Here is a 13870-nt window from a genome sequence, read left to right as displayed (position 1 = left end):
TATATATATATATTTGAAATCCCCTTGGCAGGGGGGGTACCCACCAAAAAATCCTGGGCAACCTAAATAAAAATCCTGTCATAAAAACAGACATGGTTTCATTTATGTCTACACTTAAATTTTCTTTTTTTTTTTAAAGATTTTATTTGTTTATTTGACAGACAGAGATCACAAGCAGACAAGAGAGGCAGGCAGAGAGAGAGAGAGAGGGAAGCAGGCTCCCTGCTGAGCAGAGAGCCCAACGCGGGACTTGATCCCAGGACCCTGAGATCATGACCTGAGCCAAAGGCAGCGGCTTAACCCACTGAGCCACCCAGGCGCCCCTACACTTAAATTTTCTTGATGTGGTGCTCTTATTTGCATTAATGTGAAACCTAATGAAACACAGAACACCACAAAATTAATCAGTTATTTCTGGGGCTCCAGATATAGTTCACAGGTACTCAGAAATGTTCTGAGTACCTGTGATGTTCTGATGTTCTGCTTGTTGATGTCCTATGTATACAATGCCACTTGAAAAAAAGTACCTAAACACTAGTAGTGTCTTCCATGAAAGCACTGCCCTATGCAGTATCCTGTTTTCTATTACTGATCCTCCCTAAACAGTGCTGTAATTCTCTTTTGGGAGGGAACCAAAACCTCTGTTGCTCACAAAAATAAGAGGTGCCCTTTTCACAGGACTCAGAGTTCAAGGAGCAGCCACTATACTCTCATATCCACCACCCCAGTTCCTCACTTTTCTACTTCCAGGTAACCCAACATAAAACTTCCTCCTCCTCCCTTCACCTCTCTTCCCCTGCACTAACCACCATACAAAAAGACTGAATACAAATAGATGCCTCAGACCCACCAGTTCAGGCACCCAGATTGCAATTCCCACACTGACACATGGGAAGATTCTAGAGACATTTATAAAAATTCAATATTAAGGTTATACGTGCTAGTCTCTAAATCTAAAATAATAAGCTATACAGCACTTCCAAAATTTTACAATGTTTCTCTATTGCATTTTTTTAAAGATTTTATTTATTTGAGAGAGAGAAAGCAGAAGCAGGAGGAGCAGCGAAAGGAGCAGGGAGCTTGATGGCAGGTTTGATTCCAGGACCTTGGAATCATGACCTGACCCTAAGGCAGATGCTTAACTGACTGAGCCACCCAGGCGCCTCTAACTATTGCATTTTCCAAAGGTTAAACTGGGTGGTTCAGTCGACTGGGCATCTGTCTTCAGTTCAGGTCATGATCCCAGGGTCCTGGATGGCGCCCTGATCAGTAGGGAGTCTGTTGCTCCCTCTGACCCTCCCCCAAGCTCAGGCTTCTGGTAGCACCCGCACAGACACGCGTGCACTCCCTCTCTCTCAAATAAATAAATAAAAATCTTTAAAAAAAAAAAAAAGGGCAGACTTATTGTCAATTCATATATCTTTACTTAAGGGGGAAAAAAAATCTCCTGGGATTCAAGAAACCTGAGTGCTGGTTGCACCTCTGCTTGTTGTGTGAACTTAAGCTAGTAACTTAACTTCTTTTGGCCTAGTTTTCATCTCTAAAAGGGCAAATTGCCTATTCTCAGAAGTGATCCAAGTGGGATTCGGAGTTTTCATATAATTATTAACTCTCCTGGGACGCCTGGGTGGCTCAGAAGGTTGGCGTCTTACTTGGCTCAGGCCTTGATCTCAGAGTCCTGGGATAGAGCCCTGCACCAGGCTCCCTGATCAGTGGGGAATTTGCTTCTCCCTCTGACCCTCCACCACGGTCGTATTTTCTCTCTCACTCTCTCTCTCTCAAATAAATAAAATCTAAAAAAAAAAAAAAAAAAAAAAAAAAAGAATTAACTCTCAACACTTCTATATCCCTGCAAACCTGATGAAGGGTACACTGTTATGTATAATCTACCTGTCAAAAACTCTGCACTGTACTTCTTTCCTTCCCCCATTTCTAATGGAAGTTCCCGTGTGTAGAAGACAGCAAGATCAGTACAGGAAAGAACATTCTAGAAGTGTAGGCCAAGTAAAAAGACAACATACCATATTTTAATCAATTCTGCAAATCAATTGCCAGTTACCAAAAAAAAAAAAATTAACAAAAGTAATTTTGGTCCCCATCGCCTTCATTTTTCTGCCACCTCTACCCAAAAAAGATTGGTTGGTGACATGAAAGGTAAGACAAGAGAGAATCACTGAACCATAATGATGTGACCGACCCCATGGTTCATTCGCTCAATATTTGAGTGCCCAACTACCTGGCATTAAGCCAAGCACCAAGACAACGCCCAAAGGCTAAATTTTGGGGCGATACAGAGAAATACACACCGAAGTGGATCATCTGGGGTCCTCACGCCCTACACGCTTCACGAAGCCTTGAAGGCATTATCCTGACTTGATGGATTCTACAACTGCGTCGACAGGAGAACTGAGGTGAACAGAATTCCCTCAGAATGACCGAAAGCCACTGGTGTCTCCGCTCCCCGAGGAGGATCCAAGCTGAGAACACATCGCACTTCAGCTGGCCTTGTCCCCGAGCACTTGTCACACGACAGCGAGGAGCGGCTCCCCGCCACCCCCCGGGCTGTGATCTCAGGAGTCCCAAAGCTCTTCCGGATTCTGTTTCCCACAAGCTGATTCCAGGAGTCACACGGGACCATCGTCCCCAAGCTCCGAGGGAGTCCACAAAGAGCTATAAAACGGCCATAACTTTAAATCGCAGCCCTAAATAAAGTTCTGGGACAGGTGTCTAGTACCACAGAGTGTTTTATTAGACATCAGGTGTCATGCTTGGATTAGCACGTGTGTCTCTAACCGAAAGTCTGCGAAACAGTCAGGATTTCAGAGCTTCGGTCAAAGTGTGCTCTTCGGGAATCAGCGTCCGCGCGCCCGAGCCCCCTCCCCAACCCACCCCCCGCTCCGAGTAACGAGAACAAGGAAGGAGTCGAGTGCGACAGGAGTACCCTCGGCCTCTCCCCGGTCCCGCAGAGCTGTGCTCGGAAGTCCGCTCTGCAATGCGGGCCGGGGCACCTTTTCAGAGTGAGTTGAACTCGGGACATTAGGCAGGGCAGGGGGAAGGGGCCGAGGCGAGCCCAGGACGACAGCGCTGGGGCGCGAGCTCTCCGCCCCCGTCCCGGACGCCGAGCAGGGTGACCCCGGGGCGGCCGAGGTGCGGGGCCAGGCACACCGCGGGGTCACCAAGCGAGGGCCCCGAGAGGCGGGAAAGGCCAGAGGGTGGGCTGTGGGGGCAGGAGACGCTACGGGACAGCGCGGGTGCTCGCCTCACGGCGCCGCCGGAGGGGGAGACCGCGGCCGGAGTCCCCTTCGCCGCCCGGACCGCGTCTCGGAGGGTACCTGACTGCGGGCGGCCGGTCCACAAACCCCTCCCGCGGCCCGGGCCGAAGAGAAGGCGGGTTCCCCGCAGAGCCGCGACCCTCGCCAGCGTCGCCAGCATCGCGCGCCTCTCAGATAGCCTAGTCCGGGCGTGAGGAGAGAGTGCAGCGCGCGCCGCCCGCGGCCCGCCGCCACAGGGGGCGCCCGTGAGCAAACCAGGCCCCGCCCTCCCGCCTAGTGGGCGGGGCCTCGCCGGCCAGTGCTTGCGCGGTTAGTGCTTTCCGGGCGGCAGCTTCCAGTTCGTGCGGTGGTTCGGTTAGTCCGCCCTGAGCAGGCGGCGCAAGACCATAAATGCCTTTGTTTGCTGGAGCCGCGTTCGGCGTTTGTCCTTTTTCTTTTCTTTCCTTTATTTAAATCTGCTTGATCTCTGCCCAATTCAGTAACCCACTTCTACCGTGCGCCTGCCAGAACCTTTGTGAGGCCGGAACCAATATGCTGTGCCTCGATGGCGGCCGGAGGACTGTTTTGGCCAGGACCACCAAGTCTGTGAGAAGGGTTGGTCGGGACAGTTCCGGCGGGAGAAGGCGGCGGTGAGGTCCTCGTCTTCGTCTCCTGAGATGCACCGACAGAGTTTTCGACCCCCGACTCCTCCCTACCCCGGCGCGGGTGTAGGAGGTTGGGGTAGCGGGAGCAGCTTCCGGGGTACCCCGGGCGGAGGCGGACCGCGGCCGCCCTCCCCTCGGGACGGGTACGGGAGTCCGCACCACACGCCGCCGTACGGGCCCCGGTCTAGGCCCTACGGGAGCAGCCACTCTCCGCGACACGGCGGCAGATTCCCGGGGGGCCGATTCGGGTCTCCGTCCCCTGGCGGCTACCCTGGCTCCTACTCCAAGTCCCCCGCGGGGTCCCAGCAGCAATTCGGCTACTCCCCAGGGCAGCAGCAGACCCACCCCCAGGTAATAATAGCCAGCGTTTGCCGAGCTCTTACTGTATGGCAGGCATGGTACTAATAATAATCCCTTTACACGGGTTATTTTGTCTGATCCTCTATGAGGTGAGATACTATTGTTGGCCCTGTTTTGCAGATGAGTAAACTGAGGCTGAGAGAGAAGTTAAGTAACTTACTGTAGGTGAGCGTAGGCAACAGAGCACTTGAGGTTTCTCGAGCCCTCGCGCTTTGGACTAGGACACCGCGGTGCCTGCGCACACTTCCCTGACTCCTGTCCTTGCCAGCGATCGTGCGGGTTCGCCGGGGTGAATTCCCTCCGACGGGTAGAACGAATGACCTCCCAGCGTAGAGCTCTCTGGGTTGTAGGGTTAGAGACTGGTGCCGTTTTCCCACTACTGGCCCACTGTTTTGGCGTGGGCGGGGGGGGAGGGGAGCTTCGGACTACACCGGCTTCTGCTCCAGGTCTTCTAGGGAAAATCGGTGCTTTTTGGAAGTTTCCCGTTCCTCTCCGTGAACACAGGAGACCGAGGGAGTGTTTCCGGTGTGCCTAGGATTCGTGTGATTTAAAACTTAAACGGTTTTCTGCTTTCCATTGTGCTAAACCAACCCCACCCCTTTTGAGTCTGGAGCTAAGTAGATAAAATTGCATAGGATGGAATTTGGAAGCCACAGGGTTAAAGCACAGTTCGTTATTTCATCACCAGTTCTGCAGAGTTACTACATTAGACAGAAAGCATTTGAGCTTTCATAATGGAATTATTTATACCAAAGAGCAAATTAAAGCAGAAAAGAAACGCTTTTCATAATGGAATTATTAATAAATGAGTATGTCAAATTGGCTTAAATACTTTTACAAACAAAAACACTAGATTAAAAGAAGAATGGACTTTGCAGTTGAACATGCTTGGGTTCAAAATAACTTTTAACTAGCAGTGTGATCCCCACTAGCTTTAAAAAAAAAAAAAAGTGCCAATTATCTCTACAAAACATTTTTTTAACTGATGATTTTTTTTCTAAAGGGTTCTCCAAGGACATCTACACCATTTGGATCAGGGCGTGGTAGAGAAAAAAGAATGTCTAATGAGTTGGAAAATTATTTCAAGCCTTCAATGCTTGAAGACCCTTGGGCTGGCCTAGAACCAGTATCTGTAGTGGATATTAACCAGCAATACAGCAATACTCAAACATTCACAGGCAAAAAAGGAAGATACTTTTGTTAACATTTCTGAAATTCACCCGGAAGCTCCATGTGTCAGGAACATCTTGGACAAAACTTTTACTCCTGTAATTAAGTTGAACCCTAAGATGGTGACTTTGAATAATTAGTTCAGTCTTCTTGGTATTTTTCATCTTATCAAGTATTGTTGAGATTAGAGAAGACATACAGTAGAGTAATTTGCAATATTTAGCTCTTTGGAAGTGCCTACCACATTTTAGAAGATTCACAGTTTCCAAATATTTAACGTTCATGGTTATATAATGGACATTTGTCTTTCAGTGGTTTTCCAATGTTTTAAAATAAAACATTTTGTCTTTCTAGATATATTGTGGTTTTGTCATATGCTAAAGAAGTAGAATTATTAAAATATTGCCTGTAATCACTTGCTTAGCATTCATAGGTAAATATTTTGCATACTACTTTTGAAAATGAAATAAACCATCCTTAGAGATACAGACAGTTATGTATTTGTTCACAGGGAAAGAGGGTGAACGAAGAGAACAGAAAAGAATTCTATTCATATTTATTATAACCATTGTTCTTTGTGCATATTTTATGTAATGCTTTTGTAAATGCATTGAAAGTCACAGAAACCCATTTAAAGGGTATTTATACTTTTTATATTCATTTAACTGGAAAAGGCAAGGATAGATCATAGCTAGATTAAAGTGCTCTGTATCTGAATTTCTCAACATCTCTCAATATTTTGGAGTCATTTTCTCTTGAGCCAAGGAAGATGGGTACCAGCATTCTGAAATCACTTCCTTTGTGAAGAGAACATCTCCCAACACTGTCCATCCCAAGAAAGACCGATTTGTCCTACCTGGATCATGTTTCTGTATTCCTGAACCAATAATGGCCCAAGCAATGAGGCCTAACTAGCTTGAGCTATGAACCTCCCCTATAATGAGACAGGGCTCCACTAGGCCTGCGTGGATTAGAAAAGTGGTTTTCCAAAGGAAGAGGTGCTACATGTGTATACCTAAATTAACTATTTCTTCCCAAATATTTCAACAAAACTAAGTCTTCTAACATTCAGGCTTTTTAGATACTTTGATATCACAACATGATGAAGATAAAGCTAGTTGAAATTCTCTTTAAACATTCCCAAAAAGAAACATCTAAAAATGAAATGGTCACACAACCTGTTTGAGCCATACTCAGTTTCTTACCTCTTGGGTCTCAGAGGCAAAGAAGAAAAGCAGAGGGAAAGAGTTTAGACTAATAAAAGCTCCACAGCAGCCAGGACTATTTGTACCAATTAAAAGCTGGATGAGTTATTTAACTTCTCTATGCCTCAATTTTTTCATATGTAAAATGAAAATAGTACCCATGTCATAGAGGTGTTGTGTTTGAGGATTAAAAGGGTTTATATGTGTGCAACTCTTAGGCCAGAGCCTGGCACATAGTAAGCACTCAATAAATGGTAGCTATTACTTTCTCATTCACCCCTATAGAGCCTCAGCTGCTAGAATGATGTCTGGGGAAATAGTAGGTGCTTAATAAATATTTGGTGAATGAATGCAAGCATTCTGATTATAACTACTGTATTGCTCTGCCTTGTCTCCTATTATAAAAAGAATAGTAAATTAGTAATTTTCCCCAGTATTTTAAAGGAAATGTCTTTATTCTCTAACGTCTTTCCCAGATGATTTGAGGTCAGGAAGTGTGATGAAAATTAGAGCAAATGGAATACTTTTGTAAATCTTTTAATGAATTTTGTAGGTAAGAAATACTATCTTTAGGAAGTGGCATTTGGAAATAATTATTAAACCACCTCTTAGCGATCACTGGGTTATTGGCAAAGATGAAAAAGGAAGTGAGAAAGGATTTTGTGCCATTGTATTCATTGTATTCATAGTGTATCTGGAAGATATACAAATTGTAACAGTTCTAATGGTTTTACGTGCTTTTTATTTCACTGTAAGTATAATATTAAATATTTAGTTAAATGTAAAATTTCTTTTTTGCTAAGTCATCAACATCCACTTCAGAGCCGAGCTTTTCTGACTTTGCTGAGAGAAACTTTTGTCCTCAGGAAAGGTGCATTACTGCTTGGCTTTAGTTGGTAGTGTATTCAGTTAACAAAATTCTTGCAACATTGTTAATTTGGTTTGTTTCTATTATTAGTCTATCTTTGTTTAGCTGAATCAAAGAATTGATCATTCTTTAAAATGAAAAATAATTGTTTTTTAGTGTTCCAAAATACACGTTTACCTCCATAGAAATGCTATATAACGTAGAAAATTTTTTGGCTAAGTATGCATCTTAAATATTCAGGTAACTCAAGAACAGAAGTTGGGTCTTCAGACAAAGGTATGTGTACTTCTGGGAGTCTTCAACCTTCTAAAGGAAATACAGGCATAGAAAACATTCCAGATCCCCAGTTCCCATATATATACTCTTTGTTAAAATGATCTGTCTAAAGAACATTTTCATGTTCAATGGATTATGCCAGTTTTCTTTACCTTCTGCCTTTTCATTGTCACCCTCTCCCACTTTACATAATAAAACTATGGCAAGCATGTGTTTTATAATAACCCTAACAATATTTCAGGTCCCACATAGTCTTATAGAACCTTGCACTACCCCATCAAGATGAGGAGTTACAGCCCTTCCCTTTCAACCTGCTCCAGACAGACCTTTCTGACTGCCCAATTTAAGAAAGTATGGTAGAAGTTAGTTTTCATTATTACTGAAGTGTGGTCTTAGAAATGGGTTTATTGGCCCATGTGGAGATGTTCAGAATTCAGATGTGTTGTCAAGTAGGAAATAGTGTAATGACAGTTTTTGTTTAATGGCCTTGACTTTTTTGTTTCCTGACTTCAAAAAACCATTTTTCCTGTGGGTGAATCATGTGAAAGTAAAGCAGAGAACAAGAACATAACATGAAGGTAAAGTTACAAATGATTTTAAGGCAACAAATGATTAGTATTTGCCTCATCTATTTTAGAATATTCAAAATGGGTGCAAAGCATGATGGGTTTTGGTGAATGCTGTTAAGCAAGCTATTTTCACCATTCTCCATAACAGTAAAGAGCCTGATAAATATGTCTCAAACCTGTCTCAGTAGCATAATTAGCATGGTTTCAAGGAGGAAGAAGTAAGAAGTTCCATGTTTATTTCTGATATGCTAATACTAGATTTTCCAGTGAAAAGATCCCATATCAAAGGTAAGTTCATGATTGTATATTTTTCAGATTCTTAGGAGAAACATTTTTATTAACCTTTGCCAGTTCATTATCAGATTCTATAAATCCATATTAATTTTTTACCTAGCTCAGCTGAGTTCTTTATTTCCTATTTCTTCATTCTTAACATGTATTTAGGTTTAAGTTAACATAAACATTTTTTTTTAAAGATTTTATTTATTTGACAGAGATCACAAGTAAAGAGGCAGTTAGAGAGTGAGGGAGAAGCAGGTTCCCCACTGAGCAGAGAGCCCGATGTAGGGCTTGATTGCAGGACCCTGGGATCATGACGTGAGCCAAAGGCAGAGGCTTTAACCCACTGAGCCACCCAGGCGTCCCCCATGTTAAGATAAACATATCTTAACGGGTTTTGTTGTAAATAAGACATAGAATAGTCATCAGTATACCTTGCATGTTTCCAGAACTTGCTAGTGATTCATTATCTTTTTTGCTCCTAATTTCCATGATCTAATTTTTAATCTAATCTAAGACACTATTGTATGACTCACTATTACATACCACTTAGTAAAAACACTGCCCAGTAAATTATGATATGCCATCAATTTTTTTTTTTAAAGATTTTATTTATTTATTTGACAGACAGATCACAAGTAGGCAGAGAGGCAGGCAGAGAGAGAGAGATAAGGAAGCAGGATCCCTGCTGAGCAGAGAGCCCGATGCGGGACTCGATCCCAGGACCCCGAGATCATTACCTGAGCCGAAGGCAGCGGCTTAACCCACTGAGCCACCCAGGCGCCCCTGATATGCCATCAATTTAAGATGCATCCCAATTTCAAAAATGTTCAGATGTGTGTCTTAGTTTGATAAGATACTGCAAACAAAAATCATAAAAGCAGAACATAAACTCAGGTGTAGGTAAATGGAATAAATATTCCCAAAATATGTACTAGGACATAGTGCATTTAATTTTAGAAAATAAGTTTAGCTATAATTAATTCTTTTTCAGATATTTATATACATCCTAATTTCTATTAAACATGATTGTTTTTCAGACATAAAATTTCTAATCTATATAGAGTTATCCTCAAGAAATCTATGCTATTTCCAGTTTTGTAGAGGGTGTTTTTTACTCAGTTGTGTCTTAATTTTATGCTCTATCAGCTAGATGAGTAAGTGAAAAAGTTACAGATAAGTCTTACTAAACATCTTTGGTTAACTTTCCGAAGAATTAAGAAGGAGAATGGCTTGAACAACAAGGTCTTTAGTGAGAGTGGTCTTCAATTTTTTGCTTTCAAAGTTGAAGAAACCTCAATCAGATTGTCAATTAAAATTATTAAAAATAATTTGATGACAGCTCAGTTTATAATTTTGGCATATAACTTAAAAGGAGTCCAGAAATTGAGTAGCATCACTGTAACAATTCTTTCTGTCCCTTTTTACATGTGTTTTCTCAGTGTTTATACCTCTACATAAAAAGTAATAAAATTGATGTCTTATTCTAGCAATGGCTAGAATTTATCCATGAGTATGAGAAAATGCAGCACCATCCATTTCATTGAGATACATTTCCAATAAAACTTGTTTTGTGTTTTTAATTTATAAAAATTAATATATTTTTATTATTTGAATAATAATGATAATCCACACAATGTTCAACACTTGGAGCTTTATAGTTGTTGGAAATGTATTTCTTTAATTTCTAAAAATATTTTTTATTTCAGTAAATATGTATTTCATGTATTTTGGGACAGATGTATAATAGAGTATCAGTAAAAAACTTTGAAGCAATACACTATTGCAATGAGATAAAATTACATAGAAGAGTACAATGGAGATAAAAATTGGGAATAAAATAGCATAAAATTTCTGCTAACTGTTTTAAGGAGTGATAGTAAATATCAAATTGCTGTGATATATTGATTCAGCTGGATATCTTTGTAATGTACTAGTTTTAGCTTAAAATTTCAGTATTACAGAAACTTCCTTTACAGTTTTTAAGATTTAGGTAAAAATATTTTTATATTGACTTGACCATGTAGAAGAGGGTATATTACTTTTCAAAATATTTTAGAGAATATATGACCAAAAATTTTAAAGGTCTCCAGCAGAGAAGGAAAAAAGGAAATACAATACAGTAAACTATAAATCCAAAAGAAATCAGAGAAGGAAGAAAAAATAAAACTGACAGTCCTAAGAAATCTATCACAATGAATCAAAGAAAAATAAAAATTTATTTTAAAGAAACATCAGATTGGATTAGGAAAATGGAATCCATCTATTTGCTTGTTTTACAAAGATGCATCTAAAATAAAGAGTTAGAAGGGCCTCTGGGTGGCTGTAAGTTAACCAACTCATGGTTTTGGCTCAGGTCATGATCTCAGGGTCGTGAGATCAAGCTACCACATCACACTCCATGCTGGCATGGATCCTGCTTAAGATTCTATCCCTCCCCTCAAAAGTGCTCTCTCTCTCTCAAAAAAGAAAAAAAGTAAAATGAAAGATTATAAAATGAAGGGTTATAAAAAGATTCAAATTCACAGTGGGAATTCAGCACAGCTCTACCTGGCATGGATATAGCAAGCAGATGTGGAATTTGTAAGGATAGAGAAATGGTGCACAAAACAGAGATTGTAGATATTATATGTATATTTTTTTCAAGTACACACAGCATATAAAAACTTCTATAAATGTTCTAAATCACCAAGAGTCTGCAAATTTCAAAGATTCGATTCATACCCAGACCATGTTTTCTGACCAAAATGTTTGATGAATTTAAAAACAAAAAGTACCCTCCATCAAAGAATAAGTCCGTGACACAGAAGACAAACTATGATGAATGTTAAGAAAGCAAAAGACTATTTGGATAAACTAAACAAAAATTGGTTGGGGGGGGGATATATAATATTAACATTTGGTATAACATCAGAAACTACAAAAAAAAAAAAAAAAGACTACAGTAGGAAAACAACAGTGATGGAATCACCAAGAAGGATAATGCAATAGTGAAATGAAATAAATCTTATTGCATCACCCTTCATTTTTTTATTGCATTGCCCCGGTCATGCATCATATTTCAAGAAGGTATAAAAGAAGTCTAGAGAACACTATCCATGTAAAGTTTTTAAGCTTTCATTGAGCACAGTTAGGAATTTGTCATTTTTTATTTGGCATTCATATGGCAAAGAAAAAATTAACAGGTTTTTCATGGTTGTTAGACAAATGAGCACTCTGGGTTCTAACCCTAACTATAAAAAGTTTTCAGTTGACACTACCCTAGAAAATTTTTTTCAAATTCAGGAATCAATGAATGAACATACATTTCTAAGGACAAAAGGAAATACATCATCTAGTTAGTCATCCAAAAGAAAGAACTTCATCACACAATACTATGTCATAAGAACACCTCTTGGGTTTGTTTATCAAAATTTATATGAGTTTGTAAGACAAACTTTAAAGGAAGGTGCATATTCAAAATTGATTGAAATGAAGTAAATGATATAAAAGTGAAAAATCTATTGGACTGACCATTCTAATTGGTGTTTACACATCTAAAAGTGAAAATGTTTTGCAATTATGAAGCACAGAAGATGGCCATCCTCTAACAAAATGTGACATCAGAGTTTAAACTGTATTATATTTTGAAGATTCAAGTGTAAGAAGAACCAAAAGGAATACTAATTCAGAGCCCATTAGAGATATACTTGGAATCTGGCATCAAGATTTATGCACTGAATATGTTCTAGGCTTTGGGACAATTCTCATATATTAGTACCATGAAAACCAGGGAAATAAAAACTGGATTTGCTATGTTTATATTTTTATTCTAATTTCTAGTAAAGTTGTATCTCACTGTATATTCTGTATATTTTGCTGAACTTCAAATACTTCTAAAATTAAAAGGGTCTTTTGGACCCAGATGACAAATGACATTTATCTTTTTTTGAAGATTAAGATGAAGAAATTACATTGCTACTGATAGAGGGTTTGAGAGTCACTCAAACATAGTATGACCAAAGCATTCGAAAACAGATGAAATGAGTAATTTTTTTAGAAAGGGCCATAATCAAAATTGACTCAAACAGAATGGAAGGCCAGAATAAACCAATAGTGGTGAAAGATACTGAGTTGATAATCATTCTCCCCATGAAAGGACGCCAGACTTACCAAGTCTTCATGGGACACATTAATGCCTAAGTAAGAAAACTTACGAAAAAAAAAAAAAAAGAAGAAGGAGAAGAGAAAGTATCGAACACAGCCTACAATCTTCATAATAACTTGATTTCAGGCCTGGCCAAGAAGTATAAATGGAAACTGTAGTCTTTAACTTGCGAACATAGTCGTTAAAAATCTTAAGGTCACCTGGGTGGCTCAGTGGGTTAAGCCGCTGCCTTCGGCTCAGGTCATGATCTCAGGGTCCTGGGATCGAGTCCCGCATCGGGCTCTCTGCTCAGCAGGGAGCCTGCTTCCTCCTCTCTCTCTGCCTGCCTTTCTGCCTACTTGTGATCTCTGTCTGTCAAATAAATAAATAAAATCTTTTAAAAAAAAAAATCTTAAGGTCACAATTCAGCAATTACGCAATAAGAGAAAAGTGAAGAAAATCTAATAGGGTGTATGTCAGGATTGCAGTGATGCTTTGGCATCTGAAAATTTGTTTCTGTTACACCTGATTGAAAGAGAAAATCTATACTAATAACGCACTAACGAAGACAAATCATTTCTTAAAATTACACAAAAGTCTTTGAGAAGTGGGAACTCCAAAAGAGACCTGAGGTATGAGAGTTGTAAAGGAAGAGAAACTAATCCTATTGCAGATGACATCTGCGTAAAACTGCAAGGGAGGCAAACTTTTGAATTAACTGCTCTGAATCCAAGAGCAATGTAGAATTACAGCATTACACCAATCAAAGATGACAGGTAAAAATGGCGCCTCCTCTATAGCAAGCTGCAATCAATCTTGTAGGGGGAAGCTACAGAGAAAACTTCAAAGCATTTTTGAAGAACTTTTTAGAAAACATGAGTAAATGGAGAGTTTATTCATGGATGGAAAGACAATATTGTAAATTTGTCCATCCTTAAATTATAAATTCAATCCAATAAAAATCTCAATCCTTACAGACCTTGCAAAATGATCCAGATATTTATATGGAAGAGGAAGTGATCAAGATTAGTCATAATAATGTTGAAAAATGTAAGCAGACTTGCTCTACCAGATAAAGAAGCTTGTAAACATAATGACTGG

The 13870-nt window shown here is 40.2% G+C and overlaps 2 protein-coding genes across 5 annotated transcripts in view; one reads left to right on the top strand and one right to left on the bottom strand.

The window, feature by feature from the left end:
- The window catches only part of SUGCT (succinyl-CoA:glutarate-CoA transferase), an 827195-nt gene extending 823736 nt beyond the window's left edge, over positions 1–3459 (bottom strand). For all 3 annotated transcript variants that reach the window (XM_044245656.1, XM_044245658.1, XM_044245657.1), the window contains exon 1: positions 3333–3459. In XM_044245656.1, the coding sequence (XP_044101591.1) occupies positions 3333–3432 (100 nt within the window). In that variant the 5' untranslated portion in view covers positions 3433–3459. The remainder of the gene's footprint in view (positions 1–3332) is intronic.
- On the top strand, positions 2930–8004 carry LOC122904634 (M-phase specific PLK1 interacting protein). 2 transcript variants are annotated; one of them, XM_044245659.1, is made up of 3 exons: positions 2930–3017; positions 3752–4267; positions 5280–8004. In XM_044245659.1, the coding sequence occupies exons 2-3, from the start codon at positions 3929–3931 to the stop codon at positions 5478–5480; spliced, it is 540 nt and encodes a 179-aa protein (XP_044101594.1). In that variant the 5' UTR covers positions 2930–3017; positions 3752–3928; the 3' UTR covers positions 5481–8004. The 2 variants fall into 2 exon arrangements, with proteins under 2 accessions (XP_044101594.1, XP_044101596.1); XM_044245661.1 differs by lacking the exon at positions 2930–3017 and having other exon boundaries at positions 3619–4267.
- The last annotated feature ends 5866 nt before the right edge of the window (positions 8005–13870 follow it).

The sequence above is a fragment of the Neovison vison genome, chromosome 4 (genome assembly GCF_020171115.1).
Source record: "Neovison vison isolate M4711 chromosome 4, ASM_NN_V1, whole genome shotgun sequence".
NCBI lineage: Eukaryota > Metazoa > Chordata > Mammalia > Carnivora > Mustelidae > Neogale > Neogale vison.
Note: the sequence above shows the minus strand (reverse complement) of the source record. Positions and strands in the feature narration are given on the sequence as shown.

Bases quoted from the DNA above. Each gene is read 5' to 3' on its own strand.
- LOC122904634 (XM_044245659.1), top strand. From the start codon at position 3,929: ATGCACCGACAGAGTTTTCGACCCCCGACTCCTCCCTACCCCGGCGCG. The intron at 4,268-5,279 runs GTAATAATAGCC...TTTTTTCTAAAG, and splicing joins AGCAGCAGACCCACCCCCAG to GGTTCTCCAAGGACATCTAC.